This window comes from Haemorhous mexicanus, chromosome 1 (genome assembly GCF_027477595.1).
Source record: "Haemorhous mexicanus isolate bHaeMex1 chromosome 1, bHaeMex1.pri, whole genome shotgun sequence".
NCBI lineage: Eukaryota > Metazoa > Chordata > Aves > Passeriformes > Fringillidae > Haemorhous > Haemorhous mexicanus.
The window spans coordinates 134,943,200-134,970,852 of NC_082341.1; the positions used below are offsets into that span (position 1 = coordinate 134,943,200).

General features: G+C 40.6%; 1 protein-coding gene and 1 long non-coding RNA gene across 7 annotated transcripts; one reads left to right on the forward strand and one right to left on the reverse strand.

The window, feature by feature from the left end:
• Window positions 1–249: 249 nt before the first annotated feature.
• Window positions 250–6,967, reverse strand: LOC132336520 (uncharacterized). Its single transcript, XR_009488885.1, has 2 exons — window positions 6,396–6,967; window positions 250–2,607 (listed from the first exon to the last, which is right to left on the reverse strand). It is a non-coding gene; the product is annotated as an uncharacterized LOC132336520 (long non-coding RNA).
• PLEKHF2 (pleckstrin homology and FYVE domain containing 2) lies at window positions 6,936–27,653 on the forward strand. 6 transcript variants are annotated; one of them, XM_059864096.1, is made up of 3 exons: window positions 6,958–7,072; window positions 22,775–22,910; window positions 24,296–27,653. In XM_059864096.1, exon 3 carries the CDS (start codon window positions 24,310–24,312, stop codon window positions 25,057–25,059), a length of 750 nt encoding a protein of 249 aa, XP_059720079.1. In that variant the 5' UTR covers window positions 6,958–7,072; window positions 22,775–22,910; window positions 24,296–24,309; the 3' UTR covers window positions 25,060–27,653. The 6 variants fall into 6 exon arrangements, with proteins under 6 accessions (XP_059720044.1, XP_059720079.1, XP_059720070.1 ...); XM_059864087.1 differs by lacking the exon at window positions 22,775–22,910 and adding an exon at window positions 7,877–7,928 and having other exon boundaries at window positions 6,980–7,072; XM_059864106.1 differs by lacking the exon at window positions 6,958–7,072 and adding an exon at window positions 7,357–7,477.

Here is a 27,653-nt window from a genome sequence, read left to right on the forward strand (position 1 = left end):
GCCAGTATACACCAGTTGAAATCCATCAGTAGGTCTGGTAGATCATAGGCTAGAAACCGTGGAAGAAGACTGACCCTTCTGGTGTTTCTACACTCACAAAGCAGCAGCTGTCCTGCCTTCAAGCAGAACCTTTCATGTGTTGTCAGGCATTATGTCAGCAGCTGAAAGAAGTTTTGGTGTAAGCATATGCAGAGGCAAAAAAAAGAACCCAGACCAAATTTGGGAGGAAAAAAACCCGGGGAAATGGTGACTGTTTGAATTAATATAATTTATTTTGTGTGTGCAGATTAATGTAGCCTCAGCCTTTAGAGAGTCAAGCTGGAAGGCAGAGTAGCAGTGCCAGCTCTAGAGAGTCAAGGCAGCAAGAAAAAGAGAAAGAAAAAGGAGCAGCAGCGGCACAGGAAGCAACACATTGGAAATGGAAGAGAACTGGAAAAGCGCCAAAACCACAAACATGGGGAAAAAACAAAAGAACAACAAAGAAAAAGAAAAATATGATCAACAGGTGAAATCCTGTCACTTTATGGAATGATGATTTAAAAATTAAGTATTTTCTCATTCATCAGTTCTTCCATCCCTGGAGATGCATGCTACTTTTAGACATACAGATCCATAGGACACCCAAGCCCATCAAGACATGGGTGTTTTCTGACTGACTTGACACCAAGGGACACATAGCCAGTGCATGGGGACACCCAGGAAACACACATCCCTCTGGCATCAGTCCAGCATTTACTGATTAAGGCAGGGACACAGTAGTGGAACAGGGCTGGTTGAGTGGGAGGGTCTCAGGAATGCTGGCTCAGCAGGCACAGGGTGCTGGGATGGACTTGCAAGGTATGGTCCCCAAAGGGGTGAGTATATGGGGGGGATGGTAGTAGGTTGGGATGTAGCATGGGATTGCAGGGTCCCTGGGTTGGAATCAGCATCCTTTGAGAAGCTCCTACGACACCTTGTGTCTCCCTGGTTGCCTGCAGTCTCTCCCAGTCCCTCCAGGACCATTCCATAGTGGGTTTTTAACACCATGCACTGTCTCTTCTCATGGACAGAAAGGACAGGAATTGTCCCTGTCCAGGGACAGCTGGGGCTGGAGCACCTTGATCTAATTTCCAGCTTCTAGTGATAGTTTCAGTCTAGTGTCCTCTCATGTACTGCCTGAACATGACAGGATGGGACTGGAGCCACGAGGAGGCTGCAGGGACACCCCCTGACTCAGACCACCCTTGTTACTCCATGCTTGCCCCCTGGAGCAGGCACTGAGTCCCAAGAGACACAGAGTGCTGGTGTGGGAAAGCTGGGTTGAGTGCAGATCTTTATGGAAATGCACTTTTACTAGCCTTCGATTCAAGAAGTCTTTTATCTTTTTTTTCCAGAAAGTGCTAAAAATTATTAGCGATAGCCAGAGAAAAACCACAAAACCAGGGTTTCAATTTTGCACACTGTTCCCCACACACCATCCCCATCTCAAAACTTTTTGGTTGCTACATATCCATTTTCTTGCTTAGCTGTTGCCAATGAGCTAGAAGGTTCCCAAGCCTTGCAGTGTGCTTTACATCTTAGTCCAAGTCTCTGTTAATACATACAAGCAAGAACATCAGAGCCCAACACACTTGATTTGCTCCAGCACCAGCCTTGATCAAAACTTTTGTTACTACAAAGAAATTATTGTGTGTACATTTTTTTTTGCCTTCAAGATGCTACAGCCATACTTTATAATTAATTCATGAACTCATTCTTTTTTAAACATTTTGGTGTCTGGCAGCAGCCTATTTCCATCACTGGTCACAGTAAAACCAAAAATTATCAGAGAAATAACTACCTGTTGGAATCATCTTACTCACACATATCCAGAACCAGGTCTGGCCTCCACAGTAAATGCAGTCTCCAGACAGCTCTCTGGTGTCCAAGCTGGACACTGCTGATGGAAACTTGCACTGCCCTGTGATGCTGCCTTGTTACAGGTGTTTGTTATAAAGATGGACTTTGCCTCAAAAGCACTAAGGCTGAGTTGAAGTTCTGACCTCTTTGTTTGGCAACTTGAAGTGGTATTCTCGCACCAAGTGTCCGGGTCTTTGTAAAGCAGGATCTACAGATTCCAGTCCGCTGATGGCTCTGATTACCACAACCTTTCCGCTGGCAAAGCCATCCACTAGTGCCAGAAGTGTTCCAACAACTGAGCTAACAGAAAAATACAATTTTCATTCACTGGTTTAAGAAATTTTCTTCAGTTCCACATAACCATTTCCACTGATCCCTCAAAAAGGACAAGCTTTTAATGATGAGATGCTGATTTGCAAAAGACTCATTTTAAGATACTAAATACAGATAACACAGACCTTGGGCTGATTTCAAGCTTAGTGAATTGTTTTCAATTCTCATTTAAAAATGATTTGAAATTCACTAGCACTGAATTACTACTTTTCAGGTTAAATGAAGGTGTCACATCAAGTTAAATAAGTTGTGGTCTTCTTTTAACAAAGAGGAAGCACCTTCTATACAGATACAAGACATGAGCCACCCATGAACCTGGTTTTGTTTACTGGACCATACAGGAGCAAGAGCATCGATCTCATCCAGGAAAACAATTGAAGGTCGCATCTGGTAGGCCTACAAAGAAAACACAGGAACACTGACATCAGGAAAACAGCACTGTATGAAAGGGAAAATACATGAAAAACATTACAGTTACAAGAGCACTGGAACTGGTTAGTGTAGGGTTTTTTGAGGGGGATGGTGGTGCTTTGCAAAATTTTCTTGTTTGCATAATTAATATTTCCCAATACATCCCAAGATTTCCAGCCCCCCCAAAACCCCAATGGAAAAGGAAACACTGACAATCCCATTTCAGTGGAAGGACCTGACAAAACATGAAAAAATTTCTTCTTGACCACAGAAAATTAGTTACAACTCAGACAGAACATGTGGCATATTTCAATCATACCTCTCAAATAATAAACAAAACTGTCATTCATATTCTCCTACCCATTCACTCAGGCAGTTGACACCATTTCTCATTAAAAAAATTACTTCCCCATCACCCTGGCTACATTCATTAGCAACTGCACAAGCTACCAGAGTCTTTCTAGTCTCTGGTGTACCATAAAATAGGAAATCTCTGCAATTGAAAAAACCCTAAAAAAACACATGAGAAAAAATCTTAATGGAAAAGTGCCTATTTTAACCCCCATCCCTAAAACACACTCCTCTCCTCAGCCAAACACTTCATGGATAACATAGCAGTAACAGCTCAAGTGTGAGAAAAGTCAAAAAGGGCTCCTTCACAATTCAACAAGGTAGCAAATTCATATAGAGGATAATGTGTATGTACAAAACATTGAGAAAAGATAGTAACATTCCAGAAGGACACATCCAAAAGCTCTGACATACCAACAGGGGTGGTTACAACACAGTGGAGCCAAAGAAACTTCCAGTGCAGAAGCTGAGACCAGGATAACTTAGAAATCACCAGTTCTGCATATTCATTCTCATTTTCACAAAAGGCAAGATTCAAGAGTAGAGCATTTAATTGCCCCTTAAATAGCTTTAAATTTCTGGGTTTGGTCTCCCTTGGTGGGTGATAAAGAAGAAGTAATCTAAAGCTGGGAAGGTATTCTGCATTTCTGCACTTCCATCAGCTAGAAAAACCAAGATGCTGCTGCTTCAAAATGAATTTCGTTTAATAAAGAAGCAAAAGACAAAGATTTTCTTTTCATTGTTTGTAATACTTTTTAAAGTTACTGAAAGCAAAGCATTTAAAATCCCATTTCAATATACCATGACAATTTTGCTGACCAAGAATATATAATGTTAATAATTAAATCTCTAATAATTTCATTTTGTAACACAGAACTCAGCTGGTACTCATCTCTAAGAAGTGGATATATTCTTATTCCAGCCCAAGGAAAACAAACACTGCAAGGTTCTAGTGGCAACTTCTATCAATTGTAAAACTGATGCTTTCAAACTGGTGTTTGAAAAAAAAACAGTTTGTGGGAGAGACAAGTGGTCTTCCATGACCACTTCCATTGTACATGAAACTCCAAGGGAAAAAAAATCCAACTCCAGCTTTTAAAGGCAAGACACCTTTAAAGGATAATCTTACCTCACAGTAAATCTCCGAACCTACATATATGCTGGTTTCTATCAATTTTTTAAATATTACTTTTTAATTTTCTTAAAACTACTTTTTACTACTACTAAAAAAACCCCATTCAACATTGCTGAAAATTTTGCAGCATTTTTATATGTTAAAGAAAGCTGCAACCTCAATAAGGTTCCATCAGAATTTTGATGTCAACACAAAGGAAATGTTCACAGCAATTTTCAAATTGCTGGAGAGAAACCTGTAAGCCAAGGGAGTTGTAGACAGCCCATTACTGGAAGCTTTCATAAATAGTGTAAATGTCTCACTGACATGATGAAGTAAAAATCTTTCCTGAAACAACTATTTGCATTGGCTCGAGCCCAGACAGATTTGCTTCAATTTTCATGTGATCCCTGTGAAGATTTGAAGTGAAAATGCAAGCTCTGATACAGCTGTGTGTAAACAGTGTCCATTCAAAAAGCCTAAGGCAACTCTGGAAGCACAGTATAAGACATGTGTTGCAGCATATCACTGCTATTTCATATTTTCTGAAGAAGATATTTCCTCCACCCTTAAAGCACAGCTCTGGCATAACTGGCAGTAAGATTATAATTAGACACCAAAAATAAATGTCATTTTAGACTACACTATGATTTGGAAGAAGTTTTTTTCAGCTAAATTAAAATTACAAATAAATAATCACTCCAAGGGAAACAGTAAAATAAATTCATGTCTATGTCTTCCAGTAGAACACCCCATGATCTCCCATCCTTTGCCTTCTATGCATCTTCTCTGTACAGCCAGATTTTTGCAAGATTGCTTCTGCAGTACTAACAAAGTTGACATGTCAGAGCAAAGACAGATAAATACAAAAAACCCCATTGAAACTGACACACATGATCTGTATGACATTTCGATATAGTGAATACAAAGGAAGAATTACTGGCATTTAGCCCAGTTTTTGAAAACTACTTAAAAATTAGGTCAAATATTTACTTTTTTTATAGATACTCAGGAAGAAGTGTTTGAGGATTTGCAAAGAGACCATTTTCAGGTTTTTTTTCCCCTCCTGCTAAACAGAGTAAAAAAAATCCCAGTCAGTAGGAAAAAAAGAACTCTGAAGATATAGGAAGATAACAGAAAAAAATTATGGTAGGCTTTCACAGCATTAAAGTTGCTTGGCATGATAACACCAAGTCACTTTTAGTTCCTAGCCTTCCTCAGACAACTTGTTACTTATGTTACTTATTACTTAGGTTACTTATTCTTCTCTTAACCTGAGTTAAGGCCTTGTGCTGATTTTCCATGACTACATATGGTAGAAAAAGCATCTCACTGCTGTTAGTTACACTTTACAAACCTTTCAGAAAACAATGTCAGTTTGCACTTCATGGTGAGACTTAAAACAGACACACAGGCAAAACCACTAGGACTGCTTCACTTAGCCTATGTCCAGCTTTCTGCTGCATCTTAACTTGACTAGGTGTTACAAAATTATTTGTAAGCATGAAAGAAAATTTAATTAACCATCTGATGCCAAGAAAATTGATTTAGAGGACAAGTTAAATCTACAGAAATTTACAACACAAAGAGATCTTTTTGGTTCACAAGAACCATCCCAGCCCATACATAAAAGATCCTCTGGTGTGAAGGTGTCTCTGCAACTGGAAGTCGCAAAATGAAGACACTTGTAGCCAATTTAAATATTGTGCCCGAATTCTTTACACATGAAGCACCTGCCAAATACACCCTGCTGCACACAATCTGAGATTTGTGGCTTAAGCCACAAGCAGCTGTTTCCAAAAAACTCATGTTAAACAGCTTGGCCCACACCTTATATAAATCAGTGCATTAGGAGTAATTACACGACAGCTCAGGCTGACACACTGGATGGAGTTGAGGGAGAAGTGGAAGACCAGATTGTCATGCTGTAGGGCGCTCAGATCTCCATGTCCTGCTCCCTTTCCCGTGTGCCTCTTCCACAGCAGGAGAAACTCAGCTCAGTGATGTGGCTCTTGCCTATCTGTGACCCTGTCTGAGCTGGGATAGAAAATTCAGCAGAAAGTCAGAAAGTTCAGCAGTTTCATGATTACTACTGGAAAGCCCCACTACCTGTTTTTAATCCCCAGAAAAGCCAACCACAATATTGCTCAATAATGTTAAATTTGAAAAATGAAACTGACATATTCCATGTAAGTGAAATTTTCTTGGGGAAAAAAAAAAAAAAGAAAAAGCCCATTGGGCCATTTTCCAGCGCAGACTTTGGCATCAGAGCAGCACCATGGAAGCTAATGGTGCTGTACCCTCTTACCTCTCCTTGCTCCACAGCTCTTCAGAACCTTGCCAGCCACCCTTCCTCCCTGACAGCATCCATCAACGGCTGGAAATCCTAGAGGATCAGGTGAGCTGCCGAGCAGCCGGCTAGATTTGGAAAATACTGCTCTGGATGACTGAATGTGTACACACAAAAAATTCTGACACAGAAGGTGGAAGGGGCTCCTTGTGTTGATAGTGTTTCTGGTGACAGCCCTTCTGCCATAGCTTCTCCAGGCTGACCTGCAACTCTTCAGACTGAAGCATGTAACTAATTCCCTTCCATGTGCTGCGTAGTGAGAGGTGGTTAAAAACGTGTCGATCCTGAATTACCTCTGGGCGAGCATAGAGCCACAGGCGCGAGCACAAACCCGGGATCATCCACAAAGAACTTCTCTACAAAACACCCTCACGAGGCAGCTGTCCTGCCTGGAGCACGCGTCGTCCACGAGGTGCCACTGCAGGGTCGGGATGGGCCGAGCCACCCCCGGCCCTCCCTCCCGCTCAGGGCGGCTCCGGGGGCAGCTCACGGCCGAGGCGCTATTCCTTCCCGCCCAAGATGGCGGCGGCCCCGCCCCGCCGGGCGGTGTCCCAGAGCCCGTCCCCCGGCGCGGGGTGTATGACCGCGGCCGTGCGGCGAATAGGGCAGGCGGCGGCCGGAGCGGGGTGTACCGGGTGAGCAGCGCTGTCCGGCCGTGTTCCAGGCTGTTGGGGGATCGGCTTGGGTCGGGGCCGGCTGGGGAGCGAGAGGGAAACTTTCCTTGCGGAGCCCTTCTCCGCCGGGACTCTGGCCGTTCTCCCGCGGCCATGTTGGGAACCGGGGGCTGCCCGGGGGGGGGGGAAGGAGCTCCCCGGTGGGAGGCGGCGCTGGGCTCCGCTGTCCCGCCGCGGGGCTGGGGCAGCGCCGCGTCCCGCCGGCAGGGAGGGAGGGAGGCGGCGGGGCGGGCAGGACCTGGGGAAGGAAGCGACGGCGGCGGACGCTGGCTTGTCCCAGGGCACTGAGGGAGTTGGGGGTCTCAGAAACGAATTCGTCTTCAGGAAAGGGGAGAAACAACAACGGCGGCGGCCCCGCGGCGTTACGTAAGTGCCCGAAACTCCGCGACTCGTGACTCCGCCGAGGCGCCTTGAGGCGGCGGGACGGGCGGGCGGAGGGCGCTTCCTGCCCCGGCGGGCTGGCGGGGCCGCGCTCCCCCCGACCCTTCGCTCGCCCGGTGAAACTCCGTGTCGTTCTCGGAGCGAGTCGCCTGAAAAGTGTTGGCACTGTTGTGAGAAAACAGCGGAACCGCGAGTCGTGCGGCTGCGAGCATAAAGTGCTTTTTTTTTTCTCTATGAAATTCGCCTGTTTTTGAGGGCAATGTAACTGCTCTAACTGCTCTGCCAGAGATACGTATGGCTCATAAGCTGTTTTTTGAAAGTAGCTCGAGAAAAGACAGCTGCATGTTTTTCCTCTCGCCTCATTCGAAATACTTATGTTCATAGGCACCGATGTTTATAAATGGCAAAACTGCTCATCACGGCAAGAAAGCGATGGGTGAGTCTGCTGAGCAGCACGTCCTGGCATCGGCTTTGTCCCTACTGAGGGAAATAGCTGTAACTCGAGTTTCGACGTGAAGCATCAGTACAGTGGTTGTTGATAACCAAAAGGACCTTTTATATCCTTAACCAGAGATCAAGGATTGTCTTTTGGCTCAATTGATGCAAGTGGTTCCAGAAACATCATTAAATTCTAATTCAGGCTGTCCTCAGGCTGTGCTACGAGTTACTGAAAGGGTTGATGCTGTTTTGAGAAACACTATATCTGAAGCTTCAATGTGCCTAACAGCTTAAGGTCAGATAAGGTTAATACAGTAGGCAAAGTGACTCTCAAGCCTGACCCACAACACAGGAATCTGTTTCAGAACTGAGACTGCAAATTCCTCTTTCTCTCCTGAAATAAGGAGAACTTAAATATTCTGATCTTGAATTCTGATACTGGTATATTGAATTATTTTAGGGGTGCCTGTCTGAAAGAAGGGAAGTATTTAAGGACAGCAGTGTAATCGGTGCTGAGATCCTGCAGATTAATTGCTTTGTGTGCAGTCATCAGCATGCAGAACGGACCCGGTGTTTTAGCTCAGAAGGCAGTGCTCTTGCTTTTAGCCTCTAATCTAAATACTGTTGACTAATCCAGTGGGTAATAGGAATCCCGCTGTTTTTAAATGTCTTTTATATCAGCTCAGTTTCTTAAATAATACTTTCCCAAGAGTTTTAGTGCCACCAATTTTGTTGAAAACAACAGTGAAAGTGAAGTGTTGTGTGCCTGAGTCCCAAATTCTTCCTTCTGAATGCAGATCAGCTGTGTGCCGTTTGGTGTGTCTGAGTTTTGCCCTCCATGGAAGCCCACATAGAGGAGGAAGTCCCTTAAATGCTAAATGAAAGCTGGTGTGTAGAAATTTTTAGCTGGAGAAGCCGGTTCAGTTTCCTCTGTTGCATTCTGTAGAAAGAGAGTAGCATCTTTTTACCTGAAAAGCAAGTTTTTATTAGATGCAGTGATGAAATAATTTTTCAGTTAGAGCTTTGTCCTGTCTCCCTTAAATCAAGGGCTGAGCTTTGACAGTCGTAATTAGACATGTCCCCAGAGTGACAGAAGGATCTATCCATAGTATCCTAAAGCCCTGTAGTTTGCAAAAATTATCATTGGCAAAATGTTTGCTATGTTCAAAAGCTGTGGTGGGTTTTAAGTTTCACTTGGTTAGTGGATGCAGGATAGTTTCAGAGCATTAAAGAGATGGAAGTGCAATTTCAGGTGAGGCACGATATGACAGCGCATTGCCAAAAGCCCCATGAGTGCAATTATGGCAGAGTACAAACACTGGTTTCATATACTTACAGCATTTTTAGTGGCTTGTCTTCACCAAAGAGGGCTAGAGGTATTTAAATGAAAGCTTTGGGTCAAGGCATGGCACATAGATAAGGCAGAGTTGAATTTTTTAGTACTTGCAGACCTGATTTTTCTGAAAATGTATGTTAGATAAAATGTTGGAAGTGGTGTCCTAGCAAATAAAGTGGCATGCCTGTTTTTGTTCTTAAAGTGCACCTATTAATGGGTGATGTCAAATACAGAAATCCCAGTATTAGCAACTAATATGATTCTTAGATGATGATAGGTAAGAAATACAAATTCTTGATTTTGTACTAGGAAATGAAATCTTATTCTGTACAGCTTCAAATTGTAAAGGTACATTAATGACTTATTTCAAGCTGTGTTATTATTCAGGCTTACTTTTTCCATTTAATTTTTGGAGGGTTTTTTAATGTTATAGATCATGCTTATACATGTATATTTTACTACTTTCATGAACTAAATCAGTATTTGGATGAAAGTATGATATTCCAAAAGAGAATATGTACAGGCAAATATGGATTTCTGAAATAGAAACACGTATTTAAAACTTTTTCCCTAATGCTGCAAGTTCCAAGTTCGCTGTTGTAGGATAACTTTTGTCTTCATGATTTGCTTTTATAGTTGAGGGGGGTGAAAAACTACTCTATAGATAGGTGTGGTAGAATATGTTTACTAAAGATTATTTTATTGTTGTTGTGAACTGTAAGAAATTATTATGTTAGCAAGTAGAGTCCTGCAAATTCAGGGCTGCAAGAGTAGTCTGGTTGAAATAAATGAGTCTTTGCACATGAGAAGTGTCTTGATTGAGACTTGTAGGACAAAGATTCTCCTTCTATGAAAATAAATACTATTGTGCAGAAGTGTTATTGAAAACAAGAGTACTGCATGTTTTTCAGCCTACCACTTTAATGCTACACAGTCAAAAATGCACACTGTTGACTTTTCTTGCATACATAGGTAAGAGTACTGCTTCTTTGGACAAAATCAGATTTTGATTTTTTTGTTGTTGTTGTTCATTTGGCTGGGGTTTTTTTAGCTTATTAGTGATTGTAAATAATTTAAGTATTTTAAAAATGAAATGAAAGGGAGTGAGTTTCTATTTTTTCCTCTTTGCATCATTTTATTTTACAGTAAAACAGTGTTAAGCATATTGTGTATGTAATGTAGCAGGATTTTGGCATTTGTCAGACTGTTCCAAGATCCTGCTACGTGTGCCAAAAGAAAAAAAAAACCAGTTGAAAATTAGGGTTTTCCAATACAGGAATGTTGTTGCTGCATCAGCCTGCCCTCCAATCCCCAATGTAATGGGGGTTGTAGGAATGTGGGTGAATGTAATAAGATGGCATGCAAGCAGTTATTTACTGTGTTGAGAGGCAATCTCTTGAGAAATTTTACTGATTCAAACAGACACAGGGGGCTGCTAAATAGTGATAAATAGGATCTTTGTATCAGCAGCTTTAGCTTTTTTTAAGTGCTTCTTGTGCCTCCAGCATATCATCTAGAGGTAACTGTTTTGCTTTTAAGTGCTTGGTATGCCTTCTGAAAAAGGAAAAGTTACAGCATGTTCTTTAACATCTGCATTTCTAAAGCATACACATAATTTGCTAACCAAATTAACAGCGTACCATACAGCATCCGTTAGGGTTGCCAGCATCTTCCTTGTGCAGGTTAACTTCAGTGCAAACCTTTGTGCAGTTTTCCAGTTGTCCTCTGTATAGTCTGTACTCCAGTTGCTTTCATATAACTAAAATAAATCAAACACATCTGACAAGTGGTGAAAGGGAAAAGGGCCACTGAATGCATGGAAGGCCATCACCTACAGTAAGCTGCTGTGATTAAGGGGTTATTTCAGGAAATAACTCCTTGTTTTTACCCTTCTCCTTCTCCTTTAAATTTCTCCTGCCTTAGCTGTCAATACTTGGTAATGTAAAACTTCTGAGAGTGATTTTCAGAGTACTTCTGAAAGATGTGTGTGATGTGACAGTGATTAGTTACCCCTCCACCCCTCTCTCTGATGTAGGTTAACAGCATCGAGGCAAGCAAACTGCCCTTTTAACACACAGGTTATGTTTGAAAAGCTGGTTACATTGAAGATGGACAAATTTTATTTATGGTATCATTGTTATAACTTTCCTTTTGGCTTTTATCAAGAGCTGTCAGATGTCGGTTTTCTAGACCTTGATCATTCATCCATCTTTCACCAGGTAGCAGCATTTGATATAAGAAAGGTCTTATGTCCCTTGCTCAGAAAGAGAATTCAAGCCTTGTCATATTGGCTTATGTGCTTGTAAATAATGCTGGATAAAGATATTTTAAATACTGCTAGGAATCAGCAGTGACAGGTCCATGATTGCAGCACTTCAGTGTTGTCAAGCTTTGTGAAAATTACATGTAGTTTGATTCCAAGCCCTAAGCTGTGTTTTGGCTGCATGCACCTCTGGGATCTCCTGATGCTAGCCCTGCACATGGTTACTGGGGTATGAGCCATTTTTGGTACAAATTTGGGCAACTTGCTTTAAATAGTAGGAGAAGGATTCCCTGCAACCAGTCACACTTGTCCTTAGTCCGTTCTTGCTGGTGAACTAATGGTAGAAGTTACTTGGATCTTTTTTTAATTAAGGAGTGAAGAATTTGAAAGAGTTCAGTATGTCTGTATATTCTGTTTTTCCTACTATAATATTAAAAATGTGCTCCAGCATTGTTTTTTCTGATCCTGTTAGGTCAACAATCAGCTGCCTGGCCTCCTGAAAGTATTTCTACAGTATAATATATTATTAGGGTTCCCTCTTAAAGTAGAAATTTCTTAGTTTAGGTGGGTCAGGAGCAGGAGAAAGTTGAGATGATTGCATCTGCTTAGAGAAGAGAAGGTTGAGTGTTGTTACTTGGCTTGTCTTGTTTAGTTTTGTGGAAATGCTTAAAATTACTGAGCTGATAAAAGAAACCTCTTTGTTGTGGAGCTTCTTTTCCTATAACAGGATTCAAAGGACACATGCAGGTAAAAAAAATTGATATAATAAAAATGAAATGGCAATGATGTTATGTTGCTGTGCTTGTGAATTGTGAGACTCCATGGGAAAACTTTGCTCTCTTTTAAACATGGTTTGCTAAAAATGAAAGTCCTGTTGTGTTGTAGTACTTAGTAGAAAATTAATGGCTCTCATCAGGCTCTGACTACTTGGTTACTCTCTGTAGTTTGGTCATGCTGTGAATTATTACCTGTCCTCTAGTCCTTGTTAGACTCTTAGTGAAGTCAGTAACTTCTCTCATAATGGTAATAAAAGTGAATTGAAGAGGACTTATAACAGAAAGTTGTTTTTTTTTTGTTTTTTTTTTAACTGTCTTGTTTAAGTACCTGTGCATAATAAAAATGCATGAGCCACTGAACAGGCTAGCATGTCTCTGGTTTGCATTTGTGGGGGGGGGGAAGGAAAAGTAAATTCTGTGAACTTGGTGAAGGTCTTTGGAACATGTAGCTGGTCTGGTAGCTCTCAGGTGCTGAAACAAGCAGGTGCCCTGACATCCAGGAGGTGCTATTTTTAATGTATACTTATGTCTTACAGATGCATAGAGATCTTTCTGTGAATGTTCTGTACTTGTCAAAGTCGCTGCAAGAAGCATGCTGAAAAATACAATTTATTTCAGTCACTGGAAACCAAATCCTCTTTTTCACACTGACTGAGAGGTCTGGGTAGCCATTAACAAGTTAGCTCCATGTGTGTGTTCTGTAATAATCCATAACAACAACAAACCACGCAGCCAATCTGGTTTTAGAAAATTGCTTGCAAGATGGATTTGGCAATAGTTCTTGTAGAGCAGCTGCATCTGCATCTGTGCTTTTCTGTACTAATGATGCTGTGTCCCCTCCTCAAAAGAATTTAAATAGGTCTTTTCTAAAACTTAAAATGTTGATGCGTGGGTTCTCTTTGTTACACTGGGTTGATAAAGCTGAAGTAGGCTCTAGCTCAGAAATTGGTCAGGTCCTTTTGGCTGTTTTTTTTTTTTTTGGTTTTGTTAAATGTCTCTCACCCAATGTCCATTTAATGCTAAGTGTGTGTGTCTGTCAAGTAATTTGCTAGCCCAGCTGTCCAGATGTGTGGCCCGGTGCTGCCGAAGAGGGCTCTCACCAGTTAAGCTGTTCCTTGAAAAGCAGCGTATCGGATGGGAGGGGCACCCGGCGCCTGTCCAGGCAGCCTGGAAGGGAGGGGTGAGTCCCTGCTGCCAAAATGGAGAGCAACATTTTGTGGGAGAGGCTCTCCAAACAGCTAAACAGTTGGAGTAGGAAAACGTTTGATTGTAAACAGAAAAATGCATCCCAGTGTTTGGTATCACTGCCTGCTCAAGTGATCTTTTAGGCACCGACTCAGCAGATGGGGTTTGTGTCTCCTGGAGCTTCTTGAAGTGGAGCAGGATCCCAGGCTGCTGCCCTCTGCCCTTGACTCTTCAGGCACATTTTTAAGGTGCCTGATCTGTTGGCTATGTTTCTTCTGATGTTTTTTATCTACTTAGAACTGTGGAAAACTTCAGAATGAACTTCAGCTCTGTGGAAATTGATTTTGAAACTGTACTCTGGTGTATGTCCCCAGTGCTTTAGTTAAAACGAAAGATGCAGTTTGCTAGCACCAGAAGTTAAGCTAAACCACTGATAGTGCTCTTAAATACCTGCAGATGGCAGGTCAAAATACTGAGGTGTTCTCCCATGACAACAAAAACTTGATCTGAATACTGGACTTTTTTAGCCAGTTGTTGGTTAATTAATTTTAAAGGGCACGCTTGTGTTATGTAGTTTATTAATATATAATTTTTAGATATACAAAATATCAGCCTTTTTACTTATCCCCATGCTGACAGCTGCAAGTATTTCTTGTGCCTGTAGTTGCCTGGATCATGCTTTTTGTGCTTTCAGAGACAAGTTTATCAAAGTTGAGCACTATTCATGGTGGATCAGGCCTGCCTGTTCATCTCTGCTGAATGCAAGCTTTCAGGGTTTTTGGATGTGTGCTGTGGTTTGGTGGTTTTTGGTTTTCTTTTTGGGGTTGTTTTTTTTTTGGGGGGGGGGGGTATATTTTTGGTTGGTTACTTTTATAACAATTCCTTTAATTCTAGTTATTTCACATGTTCATGCTGGCAACCTTCTCTTTCACATCTTGAACAGTGTTAAGAATTTCCTCATCTAAATGTGACAGCACCTCAGCTCCTGAAGTGCTGCTCAAAGCCATGTAAGCCTGTGTAGGTGCTTGGGAAATGCTCAGCTTATCAAGAGATGGGTAAGGACACAGGGAAGTTAGTTTAGATAGCTGCTCTGTTTGTTCCACCCACTGACTGCCAGGTGGGGGATGAAGAATTATGTGTTTCTTCCCAGCAGCAGCTCTGTCTTGATCACTTGATCATGCCAGAAGACAAAAACAGTACCAGCTACCATGGTTTATTGTAAATAGAAGCCTGACAGTGGTAATAAGCAGCTGACTTAATTAAAAAGTTGGACCTCTTACAAGAATGTTCCTCCTGGACTTCTGCAGTGAGGTATCTTCTCCCCAAGAGGCATTCAGGGATGACTTCTGGTGCTGCAGGGGACAGAAGGGAAATACAACCCCTTCCAATTGGTCTAGGAGTGCATTGAGGCCTCCTGATCATGTACTTCCCTGTGGTACAAACCCTTTAGTACTGCTTGCATTTCCATCTTTCATGTTTTCTCCAAGCAGCAGAAGATAGTGGGAGCAGCTTTGAACTCAGTAATTCTGGGTTTCTGTTTCTTTCATGGGTGCCACATGTTTCTTGCTTGGAGCAGTGGTGCTGCTATTCCTGCACGTGGCTTTGTGGCCAAGGTGCTTCCTCTGATCCTTCATGCAGGGCAGGTTTAAAACAGGCCAGACATGTCTGGTGGGACAGCCCTCTTCCGCATCCCTTTATTTTCTTTGTGGCTCCTCTGTGATTACTTGGAATTATAACTCTTCTGGTTGTGGGAGTTGGGCTTTCTGTTTACAGGCAGGTTAAGTTGGTGTTCTATTTCCAGCTGAGGTTTATGGTGTTAAATACCAAACCTTGTGAGCAGCTGATGTGCAGAACTTAGGTGGTTTTGCCTGCATACAGCAGCTCAAGGAGTGTGGTGATTGTTCAGCAGGGTAGCCTGGATATAAAACAGCATTGCTCTGCTCTTACTCGGCTAATACATATGCTGCTTGGCAGAATAAATAGTCTTTTGCTAAAAATAGCTTTCTGTACCCTAATGAGCTTCTGGGTGGGTTAGGGAATATAAGGACATATCTTGAAAGATTTCCTTAGAAATGATCTCTGTCCTGAAGATTGAATTGGCCTTTCTAGGCAATCTTAACTCAGGACTTCCTAACTCCTTTGGATAATGCAAATTTGAAAAGCAATGCACTTGTTGTGCAGATTTGATAATAAAGTGGGGGTTTTGGTTGTTGTTATACATTTAGAATTATTTACATTATATGAGCAATTATTACACAACTGGTGAACTAAAGTGAAAGAGTTCTTGCTTGTAAGATAAAAATTGGAATTTACAAAAATTAACTGTAATTTGTAGAAAGAATTACTAAACTTTTAAGATGTCAGCCAGTTAAGACAAAAATTTCTACACTGTACTTTTAAGAGTAATATTAGTAGGATTTGCTTTGTGACAGTCATGTGCAGAAGTTAAAAACAAAAGAGTTAATTATACTTTGTATGAACTGTCATATGGTTCATTATAGTAATTATAGGTTAATGATGACATCCAACCAGACAAATGCATGGATTTGCTTTCATGATGTAGTTGGACATGACTATATGCTGGACTCAGGAATAATCTGAAGGTTTCTAAAGTTTTGTCCAAGGCAGAGTATTCACAAGCTACACAGTATGAAATAATGTGGTTGCTGTTAACATATTTCCGGCATGGTTTCTGTGGTTGATGCCACAGCACTGGCCAACAGGTTGAGACAAATGAAGGGTTAAGATTGCTGGGTCATACTGGATATACCAGTAATAGGGTGAGTTGGCTAATCTGTGTTTCCCCACAGTGGAGCCATTGCTCCACAGGCTTGCACAATGCAGGGGGAAGAAAAAAAATGCATTCAAATAGAAAATCCTAAAAATCATGAGAATCATAAAATGACACTTGGGAGAGGTCAGCAGTAACAGCCTCTTTCCTGCCAGTGTGCTTCTGATTGCTGCTTACACTGTTTCTTTATAGTGTTCAGAATAAAGTGTTGCAAGCATCTTTGCATCTGTAATCTGAAGTAACCTTGGTGTTGCCATGATCTTTCCTAGTGTTTTATCTTGCAGCTTTTTTGCCTTTATTAAATACCAGTATTTATTAAGGGTGTGAGAAATGGTTCGAAGATTCAATGGCTTACATTGCCATAAGGAAAAGGTTGTTTGGGCTTTTTTTTTTTTTTTTGTCTGTAAATCAAGTCAAAGTTTCTGTCCCACTATCAGTACCTTTCTGAACACTGCAGCCATAAACCAGGTCAGTAAAAAGTGTTTATCTGGATAAAGAATATGCTGAAGTTCAGAGGGATCTTATTGCCTCATTTCCTGCTATCATCTCTATCTTGATAGAGTCTCTTTAATATCTCTGGTCTTCTTTCTTTTCAGTATTGCAATGAAGCTTTTTGTTGCACTTGATATGTGTTTGATATAATATCAGGGTTATCCTCTATATGCTTACCAGCTGGTTATGATAGTGATAGCAAGACTGTTTGTTAAATACAGAAGTTTGGGGAATACTCTTTTGAGGAGGATCATTAAGAGAACTGCTTGTTAGAAGGCTTTATTTCTCTTTAAGTGACTGTTGTTGTCTTATGTTTTAAATACCATCCACCTAGCTCCAGCACAGGACAGGCATTTAGTTGTTGCTGTTGTGTCAGCTCTTAGCAGTGATAAGACCTTTACAAAACATTTGTCATACCCATATCTCCTATCAACATAATATTTTTGTGGCTTAACTTCATGCTCGAATTGGTCTTTTTAGTATTTAATAAAAAGCAACTGGTAATGCAAATATATAATTAACACTAAAAAAGCCATCAGTTAATTGTTACAGATGTATTTAAATAACTGTAAATTGAATTAAATACTAATAGATTAAAAATTGGGTTGATGGATACTTAACACTTAATTTCCTCAGTATTTTATTTTACGTGCTAAATTATAGAAATAAAGTTTAATTAAATGCCTCTTTCTATATTATGTTTAATCCAGCTGTTGTTATTGGCCCTACCTGTCAAGGACCGTAAAGGTGGCTTGTGCCACTTTTGAATGCTTGGATTCTGATTACAGCTGATGAGACCTAAGTCCACAGAAAATGTAATTTTGCCAGCCAGGACAGGCATCAGTATCATCCTTCTCTGGATGTACTGAAGGATGCAGGGTAGGTGGTGTAACTTGTGAGGCTGAAGTAAGATTTAAAACATGCTGATTTGTCTTCTCACTTGTATCAGATTTGCTGTGCATGATTTTAGTTCAGCAATTTTCCACACTAAAACTTTTTTCAGCACGTTAAACATGGATAACTTTCCTTTGACAGGTTGTACTTCAGTAATTTACACTTGTGTTTTACTTGGTAGTAGTGCAAAATGTCAAATGTTGCTCTTAAGAGCAATATATATAATATTGATAGGGGACACCATCTTGTATAACAGTACTGAGATGCCTTTATTTATAGCTGGAAGTTTGTCCACACAAAGTAGTGATACTACTGTTTCAGACAGAGCTTTAAGTGAGGGATGTATGATGGTTCTGGGTAACTTAATTGTTGGTGTTTATGCAACTGTAACTCAAATTAGCCTTTCTTCCTTGCCTAGGTAAAGTGAAAGAGGAAAATTGTATGAGTCTGATGTGATAATATAATATATAATAATTATTTGAAACTTGTTGCTAAAATACTTCTGTGTAACTAAATGACTGATTCTACCTGATGAACTCTTTTTAGGAAGAGTGATATTTTCCTCTCTGAATCCAAATAATGAGTCATTTTACAAGCCAGTCATTTAATGCACATTAGATATCTGGTCTGCAGATAGTTCTAGTCTGTCTTTGGTTTACAATTTACTTGTTTCTGTCTTGCAAAAAATTTTTTTGCTCTTCTGTACCTTTTATATATGTTTAATATGTGTGATTTAAGTCTAAGGAAGTAAAATGAATTTCTGATTCAAATATCTGTTTTACTCAGAACTTTAAAGCCGTGGAGTCAATCCTGATTAAACCTGTAACTTTTGCCTGCTATTAAGAGACTTAGAAACTTTAATGAAGCATATATATTACCTTTAGGTAAGAAGGAGAATTGGTTAATTTGAGTGTATGTGGTGTAGCATAGTTGCTGACATTGTATGTGCAGGTGTGAGAACTGGCTAATTTAGAAGTTTATTGGGTGGCAGCGTATAACGTGCTTTGATTTTAGATCTGCTGTTTCTGCCTTTTCTATCTTTATTCCTTTTTTTACTCGTCCATTTCTAACTCTTTTCTATTCCCTAAATTTGCTTCAGTGCACCCATATCTAGATCTCACTTGGCCATTCTGATGGTGTGGTTAGTGACACTTTGTTATTGGACGTGTGCTACTGAATCTGGCTTTGAAACATCCAGGATCCTGCTGCAGCTTTAGGAGTGGATGGGCCTCTTTGTGATTGGTTCTGAGCTCTTGTGCTTTTTGCAGCGGCTTAAATATGCTTTGTTTTCTTTAAAGCTGTCACCTTAACTATGAGTATTCATAGGAATGGATAAACTGACTGTGTCCTGATACCATGGCTCTGAGAAATACAGACTGCCTGGTTTGTATTAATGCAATGTGTTAAATGTAGTTGTTAACAGCCTAATAGCAAAGATGATGATAGATGAACTGACAATTGTAACAAGGCCAGTAATATTTTTCTCCCTTGAAGGAGTGTTGAAGAAAAATAATGCTATAAATTAGATGCTTATTAATTAACAGTTGTTAGCAGGGACTGTACACTGGACTTGATTTGTTCTTGCTCGAGGCAGAAGTAATGGAACACTACCGGTTCTGCTGCCTTGCTGAAGAAACTTGGGAATTTGGGTTGTGTCTCTCTCCTGCACACCCTTTGTGTCTGTCCTACAGCCTGAAGGGAGTGCTGGTGCTGGTAGTATGCACTGAGCTGGGGTGAGGAAACGTTTTGTGCTGAGCTGTATGCAGTCTGCCTCACTGTGCCATAACAGCTTTTTCATCTCATTTCTCCCCTCCGGAACCTTTGTTATTTGTGGTTCTGCTTATGGTGCTAATGCTAACTGCTACAGTGCTAATGTACCGGTAGTGAATTGGGCGTAACTATGTCAGTCAGGGTTGCATTCTTTTTGGTTGACTCCTTATGTCTGTCCTCAGCTGCAGCAATTCTGTGCAGTTTAGTCTGGCCACTATCACGAGCAGAGCTAGCATATGAAATATGTTCTGTTTTAAATAAGACCTTTAGAAGCATTGAGTCCTGGGAGATCATTGGTTTGGTCTCCAGGATACAGTGGCAGAAAGAAAAAATTATGTGGAAAATGACTTGTCAGTGTGCAGCAACCCTAATAGAATTATTTTCCTGCTGGAGTAGTTTGGAATGTTAATAACTGTAGTAAGTGCATGACTTCCTCAGCATGGATTGTGTTTTAGGTAAGTGGATAACTTGTTCTTCAAAAATTTCAGTGATGTCTGTTGTGTGATCACATTGGAGGTGGTGGTTCTCACCAACAGGATACAAGTGTAAAATTAGACTGAAATGGAGGAGCAAGAAGATCTTGATATCTTGAAAACAGATTTGTTCTTTCTCTAGAAGCTTCTTGTGAATAAAAGTGGAAATAACTTAAATGTCAAAACCAGTTCTTTATATTGTAGTAGCATTGGGGCTTTCTGTGTCATGAGTATTTTTTCACTTTATATAGCATATTATGCCATGGAAATGAGAGCCTTTGCTCAGCATTTTCATCATGAAAGCTACTAAGAGTGTGTGTGTGAAAGGGACAAACTGAAGGTATTGCAGCATTTTGAGAGTTGAGATTTATTTATTTGGAAAGGCTGCTAAACCCTGCTTAGGAAGTAGCTCTTTGTAGCTAGTTTTCTTACAAAGTGATCTGTTTGTGTTCTTTTGGTTTGTTTGGGGACAGGTTTTGTAATATTTTGACTAGCAGCTAGTATTGTGCTGCTGTCTGGACACAGCACATGAATCTGATGTCTGTGAGGACCAGTCATCACAAATGGAGTCCCCCTTGCATAAAGGCCTCAGGACTTTTAGGAGTTTGTGTGCCAGAAGTGTGAAATTAGTCACATATGATAGAAGTGTGAATGATTTCACAGCATCCATGAACTGAGACTATATAAGTGTCTTACTAAACTATAAGACACTCTCCCCTTAAGTGATCTGTCTGACCTTTTATTTCAAAGCCTGTAGTTCTGGTTTATTCCTCACTTGCTTGAGGAAGGATTTGGGTATGTTTTCAGCAATTTGCCATCAATCAGGAATTGCTTTGTTTGATCAGGTCTTGACATCCTGCATCTTCAGGGCAGTAATTCAGTATCTGCTTCTCATGGTGGCCAGCAGTAGAAACTTCAGAATAAAGTGTAGCTGGAAGAGAGGAGGATATTGCCACCCAGTTCCAGGGCATGATGATCTGCTATCTCTTACAATAGATCTGAATATGCTTTAAGACAAGATTGTAATTTTTAAAAACTGGTAATTGATAATTTTGCTTTTTGACTGTGACATCTTGGGATTAAAAGTTCCTTTGTGTGTCCAAACAATATTTAATTTAAATCTCCTTGGTCAGTGTGCTCATGAGAGGAAGAGGTGCACTTCTTGTAACTTTTGGTCCTGTCAGTTAGGGATGTCTTCTCTTGTATTTCTATTTTTGTCAGGTTTTATGATTATTTGTAATCAGGATGTATTTTGGATAGTTTCCCGTCCATTTCTGAACTTACTTCCTTTCTTAGAAGAGGCTAGTTAGTGAAGGTGTCTGAGCATTAGTGTGCATAGGATTTCAGATGGATTTCTAATTTTTACTTCTTGAAAAACTCAAGAGAAAAATATCTGAATGCTTATTCTAAAAAGTCCAATCTGTTAGTGTGGGAAAATACAATTAATGCCTTGGAAAGGTGGAATTGGCAGCAGCAGTCTCTGGCATTTACGGCCTTGAGGCTGGCAGGTGGGAATGTTTATCCATCACAGGAAAAAGTTTCAATCTAGAAGAGATGCAATTTATCTTGTCTTTCGTAATAGTCTTTAACTTTCCCAGGATTCTTGTTTAAGGCCAGTTAGTGATTATTTTCACAACAAGCTCAAAATAGTCTTAGGCAGAAGTTCTGGAGCCATGTCTCTTGATTTCAAGCCATGATGATTAATAAACGATCCTGGTTGGAGTTGTTTTCTCTTAAATTGTCCTAGGGAGCAGTTAATTAAAACCTTTAGCATTTTTTGTCCTTGTTTTCTTCTCCCAGTGACTTGTATTTTGAAAGCTTTTGCAGTGGCCTTGAACTGAGTTTGCAGTTTATTGGTGGGGAGTGCAGTGGCTGAACTGGAGCTGTGGAGCAGCGACTGCTTCCTACAGGTGGCTGTGACTTCACAGCAAGAGCTTGCTTCACTGAAACCCTTCAGTATGGTTGTGTTTGTGGGGGTGGGGTGGGAGTAGTGTTCCCCCCTGCAGACTACCAAAAGCATTTAACTTTCTGTAACTTGTTGATAACTTGTATAAAAGTGTAAGTTCATAAGTGGTGCATATGGATTTGTACCTGCAGAAAAAGGTATTTTCTGGGCTGTCTGCTTTGCGTTCTGATGACTGATGTCCTTTTCCACTTTGTGGAGAGCATGGGATTACTAAATAACTTTAGACTGACTCTGTGACTTAGGCCGTGCTTTTTAAGTTTGAAGGGCTGTTGGTTCAGTTTTGATGTTTGCAAAGGCTGTTGATTTCTCTTATATTGTTAATGTTGTTAATGGGAATGGTTATTTCGCAGTTAATGGCAATTAACCATCATTCCAGATCCTGGGCTTCAGCATTCAGGCAGCTGAATTTGATTTTGGAGCCTAGGACAGCAGCAAGTACACATAAAAAAGCTCCTAATTTCTTTTCCATTCCCTTCTTACTACTTTTTACTTGGCAATTTGTATTTTGTCTTCACCTTTTGCAGATGAAAATTGTTTTGTATTTGGTGGCTTTATAATTCTCCTAACCATAAAACTAGTTAACACAATTCTCATGTATTGTAACTAATGCTGTGAAGCATGTAAAGAAAAGTCAAAAACAGTGCTGAGAAATAACTTTTAGAGGTTCTTCTGTCTTAAGTGTCAGACTTTGATACAAGATAATGTATGCAGAGCTTAAAAAAGCTAGTTATATCTGTGCAAGCTCACTTGTCAAACTACTTTAGTATGAAACTCCACTTTCAAAGCAGCAACTTACAATAAAATGTGTGTGACCACAGGTAGCATACTTATTTAGATGAGGCCTGGTGAGATGTTTCATCCTTGTTTTGTAAGGAAGTATCTGTGCTTTGATTTGTAGGAAGAAGATTCCCTGGATCAGGTTGTAGCAGAGCAATGGAGTCTGAGCAGCATCGGGTCTGAGCCTTACTTCAGCCCAGTTTCCTCTCAGTTGTAGGCTGATGCTGTATTGATGCCAGGCAGTGCAGATTAAAGAAGTAAGTGATGTAGAGGACTTCCCAACCTGGGATTGTGTTGTGAAGCACAGGTAGAAGGCACTGGAGTATTTGCTGCTCTGCTCTTCTTCACTGTTCAAAGCTGTGGCTGTAGCAAGGGTTGTTGTGAGCATCAGCCCCGTGCGAGGCATGGGGAAGCGTCTTCTGCGTGCTGAGAAAAAGTCTGTCCATAGTACTTGCCTCTGCCAGATATCTCACTGCTCCCTCAAGCACAGCAGTTCAGGTTCATGGCTGTACTCACAAAGGGTTTGAAGGGACCAGATCTGGATCAGGCTGGCGGGATTTGCCTTTGCCAGACTTCTGCCTGGGAAACTCCAGGGCAAAAGAGGCTGAAGAGTGGTTTGCCAAGGTATGAATCACTATAGTGACTTCTTAATTTTAGTTCCCTGTTGGATGCCTTAGCTATCTCGCACAAGAAAAAAATCTTATTTGCTACTTGGGGAACAACAGGGTGGGGCTTCAATCTGTAATTGGAGCACAGAGTTCATTAGCACTTGCTGAAATAAAAAGTAATCTTTTTTAAACTTCGAGCTGGTGCGGGTCACTTAGTCTTTCTCACGAGCAATTGTGAGCTGTGTGGCTTATCCTCTGTGCAAGTTGCCTGAATGTGATGGATGCAGATGTGGTTCATGTAGGTGAGGAGGGAGGGACTGTGGGACTCCTGCAAAATGAAGGCAGCAGCAAGCAGGTGATGAGCCACCAGCTCACGCCCTGTTCCTGGCTTAAGAGTTTGCCATGAGAGCAGATGTAGTGGAGGGGGGTGCAAGCTGTGGCCTGTACAAAATGTTTCCAGCAGGTAGATTCATGGTTTTGGCTCATGATTTGAGGTTTTCAAACTGGAAAAAATGAGCAGTAGTGAGCTAGTTTGGGGAGTGTGGTTTCCTATGTGAACAGCAATTATATAATTTGTTTGTTGTGTTACAACTAATGTGGATCTCCAGGCTGCTCAGTTAACTTGATGTTTTTGTAGCATTAGAATTTGAAATGATGGATGATACTTCCTGTTGCTATCTGGAGTAGGTGCAGGAGGATATACAGAGAAATATGAGCATTAAACCAGGATGCAGTAGCCTTACTAAAGAGGAACTAGTTTGTTGCTGGAGGCTCCCAGATGCAGTGCTGTAGGTGCTGTCTGTGTGATAAAGATAGCTGTCAGCTGCATAGAACATTTTTGCTTTTGGAAAAAAGACTAATCAGTTGCTAAAAATTCTTAATACTTATTTAAATCTAGCCCAAGTCAATGCCTCTCAGCCATTGGGTCCTGTTAGATATTTTAAGAAATGCGGGGTTGGTACTTTCCTTGGGGGAGGCTGCTTGCTGTTGAATTCAGTCCTCTTCTAATAACAAAATTTTTTTCCTGATTTTAGGATACTTGTGAAAGATGGTGGATCGCTTGGCAAACAGCGAGGCGAATACTCGAAGAATAAGTATCGTGGAAAACTGCTTTGGAGCAGCTGGTCAACCCCTGACTATTCCTGGCCGTGTTCTGATCGGAGAGGGAGTCCTAACAAAACTGTGTAGGAAGAAGCCCAAAGCAAGGCAGTTCTTCCTGTTCAACGACATTCTTGTTTATGGTAACATTGTCATCCAGAAGAAGAAATACAACAAACAGCACATAATCCCACTGGAAAACGTCACTATTGATTCCATCCAGGATGAGGGAGACTTACGGAATGGGTGGCTTATCAAGACACCAACCAAGTCTTTTGCGGTTTATGCTGCCACTGCTACAGAGAAGTCAGAGTGGATGAACCACATAAACAAGTGTGTTTCTGATTTGCTCTCCAAAAGTGGGAAGACCCCTAGCAACGAGCACGCAGCCGTGTGGGTGCCGGACTCGGAAGCCACGGTGTGCATGCGCTGTCAGAAAGCCAAGTTTACGCCTGTCAACCGTCGTCACCACTGCCGCAAGTGCGGCTTTGTCGTGTGCGGGCCGTGCTCGGAAAAGAGGTTCCTGCTCCCCAGCCAGTCTTCCAAGCCCGTGAGAATCTGCGACTTCTGCTACGATCTTCTTTCTACGGGGGAGATGACTGCTTGTCAGTCCACTAGGTCAGACTCCTACAGCCAGTCACCTAAGTCATCTTTAAATGATGTATCTGATGATGATGATGATGAAGACAGTAGCGATTAAGGACCAGATGTTTTTCCATGTGTTGCAAGTTGTGTTTCAAACCATATGGAGCTGCTTTTGGGGAAGTCTGTAGTGAGGTTCCTCAGAGAAATCCTGTTCTAGCCATGAAATATGCCTGAATATCTTCAACAGCAATGTGCCTCAATCTATGAATTCTCTAGACAATAGTTGTTTTTTTTCTCCTCTGCAGGGATAGACTGGTGCAAATGTTATTAGAATATTTTCCAACTTCATTTACTTGAGTTGTGTCTAGGTTAGACTTTTTTGGAAGATTGGAGAATGAAATGTACTTTCTTAATTTAACAACCCATACTTTCTAATGTTTCACATTGGTATGTTATGTGGGGTTTTTTCAGAACTAGGGATGAAAACTGTGAGCATGCACGGGATGGTGATGTTTTTGTTAATCCTGTAGACTGTTTTATTTTTCTAGCCATGGTATGCAATTAATTACAAAGTCATCCAGTGCACAAACCTAAATGTCGCAAAAATTGGGAAGTCTGGTTTTGTTGTTACTTATGACTTCCTATGCCAAGCAGTGCCTTGTACCAATTGTGCTGATTCAGGAAGAAACAAACTCATTTTATGTCTGTATTTGCCTGAATGCTGGTATCTGAGAGATTGTTGGTGCTATTGAAAATAACTGCTGTGTTCAAAGTGGAGCTTTGACAAGGTCATAGCTGCACCCCATGTTGGATGATGGACACCCAAATGTTATGTCCTCACCTGTGCAGGCAGGCCTGAGGACTCTGCAGATTCCCACAGGCTTCAGCAGCTCTCTCCTTGCAGAAGTTGTGTTGTAGGTTGGGATCTTGAGATGAGAAACTTGGGAGATTCTTCATGGGGATTTATATACTTTATTTTCAGAACAGTTTCTAAGTTTCAAATTTGGCAAATGCATACTGAAATTTTAGTTGGGTGATACAGCATTTGGGTGTGCTAGCCTACATATTTTTGGAAGTAATTCCCAAAGATGTCACAAATTTTTTTCTTAAAACACTGGTGAGAGTACTGGGTTTTTTCTTCCCCCCAGGAGTTTTATTGGCTTGATTAAAAATAACCTCATATTTTGAACAAGAAGCCTGCAAGTATCCTTGTAAAACTGGCTTTCCTTTTTACACAGCTGACCTCAGGATAAATGTGAGATGCAAGTTCATTTTAAATGTATACCCGGGACCAAGAAAGATGTATTTAAGGACTGTCATGAAATTGTCAGTGCAGAAAATGTCTCTATCATACTGTTCACTTTAATTTCTTGAATACAGAAGTGTCATGTTCCCACATGCAGAATTTACACTTGCAAAGACATGTTAAACCCCCAAATATATGTTTTCTGTATTTTTATAATGATAACCTCAGTTTTGAAGCAGAAAAACCTCTTTGAAATAGTTGTATGGCTATAGTAGCAACTGACTTTATACAAAAAAATGTAACTTTTGTATCTATAAATGACAATTTCTGCACTGTTTGCCTTGGTTGGCAATAATTGGGTTAAGTATTTATTGAATAAACAATCAATGCTGCATGTTGCACTAGTCTCCCATTCTGTATGCTGAAAGTGTCAGTCATATTTTTTAATACAATTTAGCAGAGTACTTCAGAGCTGTATCCCTCCATGAGATTTCTGGTAGCTAAAGATGCACTTAGCATCTGTAGAGAGGCACTCTACATTCATACTTTGCAAGACATTGCTTCAGGTGAAAATTGCATCAGTATTTTTAGCTTAGACAATTTCTCAAAATATGGCTTATTTTAGAAGCACTGAAGAGTATTTGTTCTACTTGGAAATAAATACACAAAGGGAAAATCACTTTGATACAGACTTGGGACCAGGAAGATTCTGTAAAATTGCCAGATTGTATATATTGAAAGACTAGTGGAAATAAAGAGTTGCATATACTTTTTCCTTGAAAGATGAGGGAGTGGGGACCCTGCAGCAGGGAAAATGGGCTGTTCTGAGAAGGCACTTTGCGTTAATAGTGCTTACTTTTTGTACCTTTTGGTATTTCTATTTTAGGAGTGGAGACTTGCTAGTTTCAGTTTTTCTATGGAATCAAAGTCCAAACCTCCCTCGTACATACCTTCCAGTGACTAACAATTGGTTTTTTCCTTATCCAATTGTTTCCCCTTTCTTCAGCTGTCAAATATTAACTTGTCTTATTAAAGAGTCCATCTCCTTGTGTACTTTCCCCTTGGTTTCCATATGTTTTGCTTTTCAGCACCTTTTGGTGGTGGGAAAAGGGTTTCTGAGAGTTAGATCACATCCTGTATTTTGAGAATGTACTTGTACCTACTTCATATATCTTATCTGTGAATGAAACTTGCACTGTGCTGCACTGACCCCCGAAGCTGTAACCAAACCAATGCGTGTGTGTGGAATTTTTCATCTGAAATTGTTGTATATGGTCCAAGCTTTTTAAAAAAGCATTAAAAATGTGTTTTATGGAAATATTCCTTGGTGATATTTGTTTAAAACTTCACAAAATAGACTGAACATCGACTTGTAGTTAAAACATTCTGAAAGGGCTTATATCATACTCTGTAATCTTGTTCTGTTAAGTTATTTTATTTACAAATACATGGTATAGCTTCAA